The sequence below is a fragment of the Sinohyriopsis cumingii genome, unplaced genomic scaffold (genome assembly GCF_028554795.1).
Source record: "Sinohyriopsis cumingii isolate HCF-2022 unplaced genomic scaffold, ASM2855479v2 utg001348l, whole genome shotgun sequence".
NCBI lineage: Eukaryota > Metazoa > Mollusca > Bivalvia > Unionida > Unionidae > Sinohyriopsis > Sinohyriopsis cumingii.
In genome coordinates this window covers 26,255-39,524 of record NW_028315988.1, presented here as the reverse complement: position 1 = coordinate 39,524, position 13,270 = coordinate 26,255, and the positions used below count along the sequence as shown (strand labels likewise).

Below are 13,270 nucleotides of genomic sequence, written 5' to 3'. Positions count from 1 at the left end.
TGAACTGTACATTGTGCGCAACAGCAAGGAAAATGACTTAAATCGAACTATTCCTCCCTTTTTTTAAGGCTGCATGCACTTGATAAGAATGCGATCGAAACCTTTAATGAATTTTGTTTGGTTTGTTTCTTCCAAACTCAAAGTTTTCACCTTCTTTACCTTTACTACTGAAACAATGTCTGAAATAACTTTTTTTGCAAAACGTTTGCTCTCTCCTTTGCAATCTCTATGAGATATTGAAAGGAATATAACATCCGCTTGGATGATACTTTACCAGTCAGAGCGAAAGATCTTCAAGTATATATAAATCATCTGTGTTTGTTATCTTTGACAAAGTACAGTTTCTGATAGACAGAGATGACGAAGATTTATTTTTGTTCTGACAAATTTCGGTAAACTTATTACTAAACTGTAAATATTTGGGGGTGATTGATATAATATCATCTAGTATAATTATACATACATCTCAGATCTAGTTACATATCGTTGCATAATTAAAATTATAGGCTCCTGGTTAGTTGTAGGAGGTGTCTAAGTTGGAGAGAACATAGAAAATGCAAATGCTTATAAAATATATGATCACGTGAAGAGCAGGGGAAATCGGTTTTCTGAAATCGATTTTCAAACTGCTGAATTAAAAGTTATCAAATTAGACAGAATGTAAATTGTACACGTGTTGCTGCCTGGGATAACATGTAATATCAAAAGAAAGCTATTTATAATCTCATAACTTGTACAACCTTTAAATACAGTATTATACAATTTGACAACCATATAAAATAGTGACCAAGTTCGATTATGATGGATGTAATTTACATGGACAGTGGTAATCAGTAGTAATGGCCAGAACTTTCAGTAACAAATTAATCAAAACATCTACCGATCAAATAGATGTTCAATACATATTTTCGAAACTATTGTATGATGACTCATTTATTTATTTCGTTTCGTTATATATTCTTTATCGAACGCTGAATAGAAAACACAAATCAGTGCATCATAACCTGATTTAGTGAGCTTGGCTATGTAGTACTTTTAGTGAGGTACACGCCTTCTAATTGCGAAATAAAAGTGTGCAACATCTGGAAATCCGAAACGGGTAGTTATAATAATGTTACTAAAATGTGACCGAATTATAAGAAACTTAGCTAAGGGCTATTAACAACCTTTATCGATCTCCATCACAGCTTGAATGATGGTCTCTGGATATGAACTTTCTTTCCACCTTAGAATGCATTCCGCGCGTTTCTCGTTTAATTTCCTTTCTATACAGCGTTGAAGGTGGATAAAAAGTTTATTCAGGTTGTCCTCAAATTCTTTTCCTGTGTTTCTGTCCGTTTCATCTGGAAATTAAACGGAATACATTATATATAAATAGTATAATACACTATGCCTTGCTGCTCTTGTGAGTCAATAGGCTTTTAAACTAACGTTAATTTATTCTATATAAAAAAGCAAAAAATGTTCCTTCTATACTTTTACAATACTCTTTAGAAATAGAAGATGTTATGATCTGTAATTGCAATGCCCAGATAGCCTCTTAGTAAATATTCACTATTCACTTCGTACCTAAGTCAGATATTTCTTTCAAGCTTTCAAATCCACTCTCTCCAATCCAATAAGATCCGTTGTCGTCATCTTCGACTTTGTCTTTGCGCTCTAATCCGTTGAATTTCTGATCTGAAAATAAGATCATACTGAACTATCATTGCATTGTAACACATCAAATACAGCAGCATATTTGTAAATGCGATGTCGATTGATTTTTATGATCTCAGCCAAAGGTGAAAGCATCTCAAATCGTGACTTAAATTTTTCTTAGGACAATGGTCATCCAATTTTGTTCATGTCTTCATTTATGCGGTGTCCATGTAAATGATGTTGTTCCAAAAGGTACGTTGAAAACAGCATAAGTATTCTGTCCTGAAAAGTGGGATAACTTACTGCAACAGTCTGAGGTTTGTTAGCAAGTAAACTCAAACGGACAAAAATCGTGCCATGTATCTTATGAGCACGATTATCTTTTGGCCACTGTTTACATTTCTTTCCATAATTATTAAATTCGCATCATAAGTGTTTATGTGTCATGGGTAACAAATATTGGTTTGTTTCCGAATTAGGTTTCCATTCTAAACAAGGTCCTAGAAAATGAACATTTTTACAGTCTGGATTAATTCTCCTTTGGGATAATTGAATTATTGCGAATTAGGTCAGGTGGGTTGTAGTGTGACATACGTTTGGTCGAGATGAATTGCGACAAAGGTCAAGTATGGATGCATTGCAACACATAGTCCTGGGATGTATATAATGAGGAATACTAAAATATAATATTTTCTTCTATTCCTATCTTAATGTCAGAATTTTGATGCATTCTGTTATAATTGAATAGGATTTATTTATTTTAATAATTCAGTGGAATTACCAGGTGGTCATATGACGTTTGGACTAAAATATTCCCTTGGGAATTTTGTGAATGCATTCAGCACATTCTTTATAATATCATTATGATAATGAAGACTGTTTGCCTATCGGCACATTCAAGACTATTGGCATATCAGGACATTCAAGAATTAACTTCACCGAAACACTACTGGAGTTCATTCTGAACACTATATACTTTGGAATTTTTTTTTATAGCGTTTAGGATTATTTGATACATTAATTCGCACTACTGCAAGTTCGTCTTAAATTTTCATTTAATAACTTAGAGCATTAAATTATTTGTCAAATTTTACTAAAGGTGTATGTTTTGCCTGTTCTGTTATTTAGTTTAAGCCGTAGAGTAGTAACATTCGGTAAACGATTATTATAGGATTGTCTGAAATATCTTAGTGCAGTGTAAGTTAAGTAACCAGGAAGTAAATATTGTATAATGATGACTGTGCCATGCCTGTCTTGGTTGTTTACAATATCTCTGTATGAGCACTTTACAAATCGTATGCTAGATGATATTCATACTAGAAATATATTAATAACAGTCTATATTTATACCGAATATGCGACCCTGCAAAGGGATTGCATTTAATGGAAAGTCTTCGTCGTTTCATCTCAAAAATAATATTTAGTTAACTAATTCGTTCACAAAGTTTGATAAACAAACTCTGCAAGTTTCAGAACAATGGAAATGCTTTTCGTATTATATACTTTTCTTTCTAACACTGGTATCGAAAGTCTAGAGTGTACATTTCTCATCAAGAGAAGGGCAACTATTGATATGCAGTAGAATAGGATTTATGAATGGTCATCATCATCATCATCATCTTTATTTCCTTCCATGGAAGATTACATGATATAAGAATAAATCATCTGAATACAATCAATAAATATAAAAAAAAAAAAAAAAAAAAAAAAAAAAAAAAAAAAAAAAAAAAAAAAATTTCTATATTGGAATACAAATTCTTACACAATATCAATCAACAAAGTGTTCGTCAACTCATAAGTTGCAAGTTTCAGTACCTTATTTACAGAAGATAGCTGCACACTGCATGACAAAGTATGCTGCATACAGGACGAATAGCTTGGAGTTTTCTTTGTCGATTACTCCTGATGGTAACCTTTTACCTAAAAGATATTGTAGTTGCAGCTCATCTTCTGCATTAAATAACATAATGTGCAGGCTCAGGGGAAATTTATCAGTAAGGAAATCCCAGAAAGAATTTCGAAAGTTCGACATATAAGGACAACTAACACAACAATGAAGTATCAAGTCTGTATAAACATTCCCACATCTAATACACATATCAAGCTGTGTTTGTGGAACAGCAGCCCATAGTTTAGCTACATATGTAAATACCTTAGTGTGTTGTCTAGTTTTAGCCGACTGCCACACTGAGGCAGGTCGTAAGTATTCGTGTATCGAAGAGAATCTATCAAAATCTGCTTGATTAGACATACGAACTCTCCAGAGGCTATTTTCAAGACCAACAATTTTTGACCTTACAATTTCTTTCCAATTATGTTTATCTGGAATTTCAGAATGATGTAAATAATCAGTTAGATACCCGAGCAAGTCAAACTTCTTTGAGGTATAATATAAATTTGAAATTAACCCGCAGCTTGACATGCATCCGCTCAGAATGAAGTGAAATAACGCAACGTTAAACACACGTTTAGTATGTACATTGTTAGGCATCAAACACAATCTGTGTAAAAACATCAATTTTCTTCTATCAATTTCGGACTGCGCTGATGTCCATCCTAGCATTCCCAGGGCAATGTCTGATCTTGTATGTATTGGAAAACCTTGTAAATGTTTGGCAAAATACCTCAGAGTTTTATCCAATAAAGCGAGGTCACTTTTTGAAATGTTACACCATAATTCACTTCCATAAAACATTGAAGGGAAAATTACCTTTTTAATTACATTTGCAGCAACCAAAGGATTTAAACCATTCGGTTTAATGCCAATACCAAACAGACCGTGAAAAGATTTTTTCCCTTTCTTGCATGCATCGAGTATTGCGTCATGCGACGTCAGCTTTGAGTTAATCCGGTGACCCAGGTGTGTTGCCGAATCGGTGACCGGCAAACATGACGGGCCAAGATACCATTTCATATTGATAAAATTCTTGTATTGGGGTCCGAAAATGATAATGTATGACTTTGTAACACTAAGCTCGAATCGCCACTTATTACTGTAGTCGTATGCTATATCTAACAGCTTTTGTAGATTGCTAGGATATATAGCCAAAAGTGAAATATCATCAGCTAGGGTTGGATTTCCCACAGCTAAGGATCCAATCTTTGCTCCAAATCCACTATTTTCTAACTGTAGCAGCAAGTCATTTATAAATATTGTGTACATCAAGGTTGACAAAACACCCCCTTGTCTCACTCCTTGGCCAATTGAGAACCAATCTGAAAATTGCCCATTTACAAGAACTTTACTCTGTAAATTTGTATACATGTTAAAAAATATCAAAAGGGATTTACCCGTAATTCCCAACGTGAATAATTTAAAAAGCAGTCCTTCGTGCCACACGGTATCAAATGCCTTTTTTGTATCAAGAAAAGCAGCAAAAACCCGTGAACCCATGTTTACATTATATTGTACTGATTGCAACAGCACAAAACTCGCTGTTGTGCAGCCTAAACCTTTTTGGTAACCATGTTGTTGTGAACTGGGTATACTAGAATTAGTATCTTTGAGCCAAGTTACCAAACGTTCATGAATAATTTTCTCAAAGGTTTTGTAGATAACAGGCAGTAAAGTAACAGGCCTGTAACTTTCGAGGGAGTTCTTTGATTTTCTGTTACCTTTGTACAGTGGTATTACTAACCCTTTTTTGCAATCTACAGGTATGTAAGATTGATCAATCATCCGAGTAAATAAAATTGTCATACACTCGATGAGGTAGTCGCTGCCATAGATCAAATGTTCATTGCAAATTTGATCATGGCCCGATGCTTTTGATTTCTTTAGACCTTTAATGATTTCTCTTACTTCATTTAAACTGATACTGGTCTGTAAGGCCTCGATATGGCTTACTTCGTCCTGTAGACCCCGATTTAATTCTCTCTCTATAAATTCATAAAAATTTCCGTCAAAACTATGGTTTAAATTCGGCGTGTGAATGTCCTCATAGTATCTAGCAAAGCCATTTGCGATGGAATCATCATCACGGACACAAACTCCATCAGTTGATAGTTCCTGACAAAAATTTGTATTGTTCCCTCTCTTAATGTTGATCATTTTCCAAAAGTGTCTTACATCGCATTCATGTGCTTTTTCAATTTCTTCATACACCTCCCCCATATATTTTTCCACAGCCAGTTTTTGAACGTTTCTAAAGTCTCTCTTCTTATCTTTATATTCTCTGTAAGAATTAAATTGACTACCCCTCGGTCTTCCCTCATTTATCCAAGTATACCTAGCTTGTCTTTGAAGTTTATGTGCTTCTTTGAGTTCATTTGACCAATATGGTTTGGCATGATAATTGAATTTAGACTTTGGAAGCGTGATGTCGCTTGACTGCTGTATTGCATTAACAATGTGCTGGTAAAAGCTATCAACATTGTCCGAAATAGTATCTATATCTAAAGTTTTCAGGCGAAGGTCCAGCTCAGATTGATAGTTTTTCAAGATATCAGCGTTTAATTTATTCCAGGCTATGTTGTTTCTCTTCATAGACTGTCTGAAGTCTCTCCCACAGGTCACTGTACGAAGGGAAGTAAGGATAGGGAGGTGGTCAGATATCGCGTGCTCTTCGTGATCTGAAACAATGTGCACACTTCGTAATCTACCTATGCATTGATCCGACAGTACAAAATGATCAATCATCGTTCTTGCTGGGGTGAACGTATAGCGGGAACCAGTGCATATTATTAAATGTCCAGCACTCACTAGATTATTATATCGCAAGAACTCATGAAATACTCTATCTTTGTAATCTCTGAAAGTGGCTGGTTCAGCTACTGCATTGAAATCACCAGTAAAATACACGTCCCCCAGCTGTGAGTACTGATCATAGAGATTTTGAATCAACTCAATTTGCGCTTTGTAACAATCTATGCCATATAATAGGGTCGGCATATATACACAAAAAATATATACATTTTGCATATCAGGAAATTTGAATTCTATGCCAACAACTCTGTCACTATTAACTTCATCTATAAAGTTAGCATATCTCATGAGAGAAGTTTTGCAGAAGATTGCAACTCCTCCTTTACCACATTTTATTAACATACAATTAGAGGAAATATCCTCTGCCTTAGCAGTGCATTTATAATCAGAACGAATAGTATCGCAAAATGGAAGTATGTGCTGTAATAGTTTATGTTCAGTTACGCAAGCTACGTCAACATTATATTTATCCAGCATTGCACTAAAGCTAAGAGCAGAGGACATAATTCCTCTAACATTCCAGGTCAGTATATTAAGATTCATATTAACTTGCAATATAGGCATATTAATACTTATGCATCGTGAAAGCAGGACTAAAATGACAAAGATGACAAAACACATTAACTTACGACAGAACATAATGGCAAATTTATGAACAATTAACTGTCACCCTAGTCACAGAATATCGCATCCTGCACCTTCATTTGCCTCCTGATCGCGATTGCTAAACCTGTCTCGCCAAGATTGATTCCCATACCACCTTCTTACATAAACACCTTTTGGCCATGTTACATCATTTTCAACAGTGTCGCAGTCTGAATTATATACAGTCAGCTTGGCCGATAGACAATTACGTCTACTGTGGATAAACTTTATGGATAACGGATCTATATCGTATTCTTTCAAGAATTTACCGAGGCCTTCAGCAGTAGATTTGACGCCAATGCCACCCACATAAAAGCGCCTTGTTCTACGTCTAACTACACCTTCAAATACAACATTCTCATTTTTGTCATCAACATTCTCATGTCCAACAATACTCTCTGAACCTATTTCTAAACCTGATTTACCAAATGATCTAGGTCTTTCTACCTGACCCCCAATAACGGTAGGTATCTTGCTAGGAGGGGTTTTCAAGTCTATACCTTTCACATTACTGTTGCTAGTAATCGGATGCCTAGCGTTCTCTATCCTGGTCGAAGTCGAAGTTAACAGTTTATTTTGATTCTGAATGGGTGTGCGTACAACATTTGTCACATCAGGATGAACACTGGCTTTATAAATCTGTGGGATATTTCCATCAAAGGGGGCGATATGTCTTCTAACGAAAGTCTGTGAAATTATATCCGAACTTTTTGAAACCAGAGTTTGCAGAGCACTGACCCCACTCTTTTCCATAGTTGTTTGGGCCGTTACACCGGTTCGTGACTCCACTGCCGTTGTACCTGGTGTAGAGTCGTCAGCCTCAACCAACACGGGAGACAAACAGTTGGACACTGCAGTTCTGTTCTGAGATTCACTTGATAGGCGGCAGTGTGTATCGCAACCAGTTTTGTTAGAGTCGATCAAGACGGAAGATGAACAGTTAGACACATGAATCTTGTTCTGAGCAGCAACTGATGGAGAGCTATCACCACATCCATTGGGACTACATGATAGGTTACTTACAGCTGGACTATTCGTGCGAACGACATCCGCATAAGACATGGGTTTACTCAAAGATTTCATCAGCTTAACTCTAAGTTGCTCGGTGATGGTGTGGAGAGTTTCATTTTCTTTCATCAACACGCTTTGAGTAGTTTTCAGTGACGTAATCTCATTACGGAGCAGTTCTATTGTTTGAGATTGTGCCTGTACCTTATTGTTTACATCAGCACGGAATGCATTAAGGTCATTCATATTCACCAATGTGATTTGGGTTGCCTTCAGAGATATAATCTCTTCTCTGAGCGAAACAACAGTTTGTTGTAGATGACCGCAATCACTCTTGATTTCCGCTAGCGAGAGTCTTGCTGAATTAATCACTTGTTCTGCTTGCCCTGAGCTATGTTCATCGTCATGTTCACAATGTTCAGCTTGTACATTAGGGTTTGATTTCTTCTTGCTAAAAATAGAATCGATCTCGCAAGGATCCCCTTTTATAAATATAGCTAAAGAATAACAATCCCTTGCATATTTTATTAAACTACTTACACCATTTCTGTTTTTTCTAACAACCAAATATCCAGATGGACAGCCAGGAAAACCTCGTGCTCTACTAAATAAAACTGACCTGTACCAGGTTACAATATCTTCACTGTCGTGTGAAACCTCTAGCAATTTCTCAATATACATGTCGCTGGGTAGATTATCTAGTTCCTGATCAAGTCTTCTAATATAGTCCTGATTGGGAACCTGAGATATGACATCTTGATATGTTGGGCTGTTACAACGGTGACTCGAATCTTGGGCATCTCTGTCAAAACATGTATTATCAACATTCTGTGTACTCGTGTACTGAGGTTGCGAGCATAGATCTGCCTTGTTTGCATTGTCAGGCTCATCACTCACCAAATCTGCGTCATAAAAAGCATTTAAACCACAATTCCCATGTACAGTACAATCACCTTCATTTTCTGTTTCCAGTTCAGTATATTTCTTCCTGGAGCGAGTCTCATAAACAGAATTATCCATGATTTGCACATAAGCACTGCAACGTCCATCTGAACAGTCCGCCATCTTCAATTAGTCTGTGTGTTTTCTCAGCGCAATGTTTTGAAAGCAGGAATCAACTAATTAACTAATTAACAATTGTGTTTTAGACTTTATACCTCATTCTAAAGTTTATATTTGAGAGCTAAAATGGATATTCCTATGAACTTGCCGATTTCACACAATACATAGACTCTTAGCCTATGTCAACTGATGGAGTCTAGAATATATAATCACATGATTATGTCCCCAATTTACAGTGACAGTATTTTTCGATAATCCATTTTAAATATCTACAAATCATTTTACATGCATTAAGCCCATAAACGGACAGTGCACTGACTCGATCATTGCGAAATGCTAACGTTTAGGGTCATAACGCATAAGATTAATAAATCATAACTGATATCAGTTATGACCGTTTAACAAAAGAGCTGAGCTTGATGTTATATCAGTGAAGGACTACTGTTATCAACCATACTAAAAATAGAGTTCCGCATTTGCGACAGTATCCAGAAGAAAGTGTGGAGTTAATTGAGAGATTTGCTTTGTTTTCATATGTGCATTGAATGAAATGGACCTAGCGAATGGAAATATTTACCAAACATTTATCCAAATCGGCTATAAGTGCAAAGATACGGCTGATTCATTTAAAATATTCGTCTCGATAATTCAGACTAAAAAAGCCGTCATGACCGATATAGCTGTGATGTCACTAAATCACTTTTGGAAAAGCACCTTTTCATTTGTCAGCCTTTTCTTTCATGTCAAGCTGTTCATTTTGTAACAATTTGTAAAACCAATTACACAAAACAAGCTATGTCGAACTATACAGTAAATAATGAAGGTGAATTTGGCATATAGATACAAACGAGGAAGCAGTTTATAAGGCTGTCAGATTAGTTCACTCTATTCCGCAAAACCTATTCACTATAAAAAGATAAGTGTCAATGGTTCCTCGTAAGGTAAACTGAAGATTATATCAAACCTTTCAGATGCCACTAAGGAGTATTGATATCAAATAAAATTATATACATTCTTTTGAATAACTATCATAAGTTCGAAATACTTCCAAACCATGTCATCTTGCAAAAACCAGGAGAGAGGGAGCGACGTATCAGCTACGGTTATTTACCGCTTTCAAAATATGATAAGAACTTTCCAAATACGGTGATATCGAACGCGTTGGAAATGTGATTCATTACGGAGGAAAATACAGTTAGATATGTACTACAAATATCTAAAAGCAGAAAATGAATGCATCACTGACTGAAAATGTTCTTTAATAAAGTTGTTTTGATGTTTTAATAGTCGTTGGATCACTAATTTACTGTATTAAGAATGTGGATATGCCATAATGGAAAAATCAACAAGCCTTGTCAAGGTATGACTTCATTTTTTGTGGCAAAAAGGCGGGTTTATTACATTGTAGGGTTGTGCTTTATTACAATCGGGGGGTGGTTATACTAGAATAACTACGGTGTATAACTTGCAGACGATTATATTATAGTTGTTTTCTTTCACCTTTGTGTAAATTATGCATCAGTAACATACACAACCGAGAAAATCTTCCAAGCAGTTTTCAGGTCTTTTCAGGATAATGCAAGATGCGATAAGTATATCATTGATATTTGAAAACAACACGCAAAACATAATATTTACATATCCGCAAACATCGCATGTATCATTTATGAAAAAGCCGACTTTACTTCTAGTGTCACTTCTTAGGTAAGTAAAAGTCAGCTGAAGCATTTGAGATTTTGCATTGCTTTGCTTTAATTGATACAAAAGCTGACATTCAACGATATTGTAAGGTTTAGGAGCTCCGTAAATGTTTGCAAATAAAAACCAATTCCGGGTTAAAAGATGCGCGGGTATTGTTTTCTGTTGTTAACCTGCTATCAGATTTTACTTGACGGATATCATTACTAATAATAATGTAACCTAAACAAGCAATAAAATACTCTTTAGAATCAGATGCTATGATGTTCAATTAAACTTCACACCCAGTGTATTAGTTAATATTCACCGCTCTTTATGTACCTAGTTCAGATATTTCGTCCAACCCTCCACATCCGCTGTTTTCTCCTCTATCCAATACGTTATCATCACTTTTAGTTTTGTCCTCACCCTCCAATATGCTGTCTTTCAGACCGGAACAGTAGAACACACACACACACACACACACACACACACACACACACACACATATAATGTCATTAACAAGGAACATATTCCATAGCAGTACCAATGTACATGTCATTCTGTTTTTATGAATTTTTTTACGACAAATGAATGTACATGAAAATATAAAAACTGATCACCAGCATTTTACAGATAATTTCTGAAAATGCAGAATATGTTTGGTTTGTACAACTCTCCCATGTTCATCTGTTGGTGTACAAAAATAAAGCCTCTCCCTTGTGGAACGAATCCACTGCAACGTGTAGGAATCGGCTTGGAATTTTTGCGAACGTTTCCATTCATATACTCACGTGTTGTTTTCAACTCTTCCTTGGTCAGTGTTGTTGTTGGATTCTCATTCTCATGTCTCACCTCCTTCCCTTCTATTCTCTTTAACCTTTCCATCCTAACTTCTTCTTGCTGCTCCTGGTCCTAAAGTTGCATGTAAATTTTCCTCGATATCTATTTAGAGAATCTATATAAATTAAAATATCATCTAGTTAACAGCGCATGCAATTATCAACGTGCTCCCTTTCTCTCTGAATATTTTTTCAATCTTTTCTTGATAGTTTATTGTGATGATCCTCGGATTTTGAGGAAAGATTCGTAATTGTGTGCATTATTAGAAAGAAAAAAAAAAAAACGTTTACCCGGAAACTGCCAGAATGACCTGCAAAAATTCAGAGAGAAAGGAAGTCACACAGCTTTATTTAATTGTCAGTCTAATGTTTCTCTTGATATTGTCATCTCCAATCACGGGGTCTAGCACATGCTACGATTCATCACTATAATTGCACAAAGATCAAGGGAATCATCAGACAAACACAAATGTCACATAAACCAATTTCATGTCCCTTTGTCTACATTATTTCAGCATGACAAGACGATACATGATTTAAATGTTGTTCGTAATAGGGTGGAACCGGCAGTCAAACACCAGCTTGCATGTAGATAAACTTTACATTAACAACAAATTTTGCCACAGGTGTGGTCGTGAGGGGCACGATAGATTGTTCTGCACCGGTTAGATTTCGTGTTTGAAATGCTAGCGAACATATACTTCGAACGTTTGAGAGTGCCGGAAGTGGAACCGTTAAAAGAAGATTGACCATGTGAAACAAGGAAAAGGCATTAGGCGAGAAAAAATTTAATATCTGGAAGCCTTTGAAACTACTGCATATTGCAATCCAGACAGAGAGCGAAACAAATATCGCCTGTCGTATGAGAGTGAAGGGATTAAGAACCCATTACGTACATGCAAATTGCTAATTAAACCCAGTTAAAAAGAGAAAAAAGCTGTTAGCAATAGTGGAATTATTCTAAAAATAAAGAACGAATAAATAAATTGACTAGACTTCGGAAATTACATAACAATCCTATAAAGACCTTTAATATCCTTGAAAATCTAAAGCATATAGACACTCGAGAGCAACAAGATACCGTGCGAGGAAAATCTCCATTAAATCCAGTAATTCCACCACTTGATCAGTGCCCAAAACTGAAATACATAGGAATGGCCGGGGTTTATATGAAAGCTTGAATTATATTATTATTGAATCAAATGAATACAAGTCATAACTTTGCCTTTAAAACATGCTGTTAATCTGAAAAAGAAAAACATACAACCTACCATATTTTTTTAAAAAGAAACATTGATAATGCCTCTGCACGTTATCATAAGTTCCAACAGTCCTCACAGAAATATTGATCTCAATGCTATTGTACATCATATACGCCCTCATACACAAAACTCGTGCGCTATACTTAGTACATATCCATCCAAGCACTCCAATCTGTCAGTCTGATCTTAACCATATTGTTGAACAGTTATATATACATTATTGTGTGCTTGGCAACTATGATTATACCAACGATAGAGGGGCAAAATTTGAAAGTTTTTTTTAGCGCTTCAGTCGCGTCCTTTCACACGGTATACCTACTCAACTTACTACACAGTTCTACCCTATTTGCAATCCATAACTTGTATAGACTTCTCTTGCAAATGTCGGAACCACCAACATCACAGGGATAGCTCTCCAGCTTAAGTAA

The 13,270-nt window shown here is 35.7% G+C and overlaps 1 protein-coding gene across 1 annotated transcript; it reads right to left on the bottom strand.

Annotated features, from left to right (window-relative positions):
* Window positions 1-1,137: 1,137 nt before the first annotated feature.
* LOC149772591 (uncharacterized) lies at window positions 1,138-11,958 on the bottom strand. Its single transcript, XM_089947588.1, has 3 exons — window positions 11,533-11,958; window positions 1,570-1,680; window positions 1,138-1,343 (listed from the first exon to the last, which is right to left on the bottom strand). Exons 1-3 carry the CDS (start codon window positions 11,624-11,626, stop codon window positions 1,159-1,161), a joined length of 390 nt encoding a protein of 129 aa, XP_089803714.1. The 5' UTR covers window positions 11,627-11,958; the 3' UTR covers window positions 1,138-1,158.
* Between the last annotated feature and the right edge of the window lie 1,312 nt (window positions 11,959-13,270).

Bases quoted from the DNA above. Each gene is read 5' to 3' on its own strand.
- LOC149772591 (XM_089947588.1), bottom strand. From the start codon at position 11,626: ATGGAAAGGTTAAAGAGAATAGAAGGGAAGGAGGTGAGACATGAGAAT. The intron at 1,681-11,532 runs GTGAGTATATGA...TCTTATTTTCAG, and splicing joins GGAAGAGTTGAAAACAACAC to ATCAGAAATTCAACGGATTA. The intron at 1,344-1,569 runs GTACGAAGTGAA...TTTAATTTCCAG, and splicing joins GAAAGAAATATCTGACTTAG to ATGAAACGGACAGAAACACA.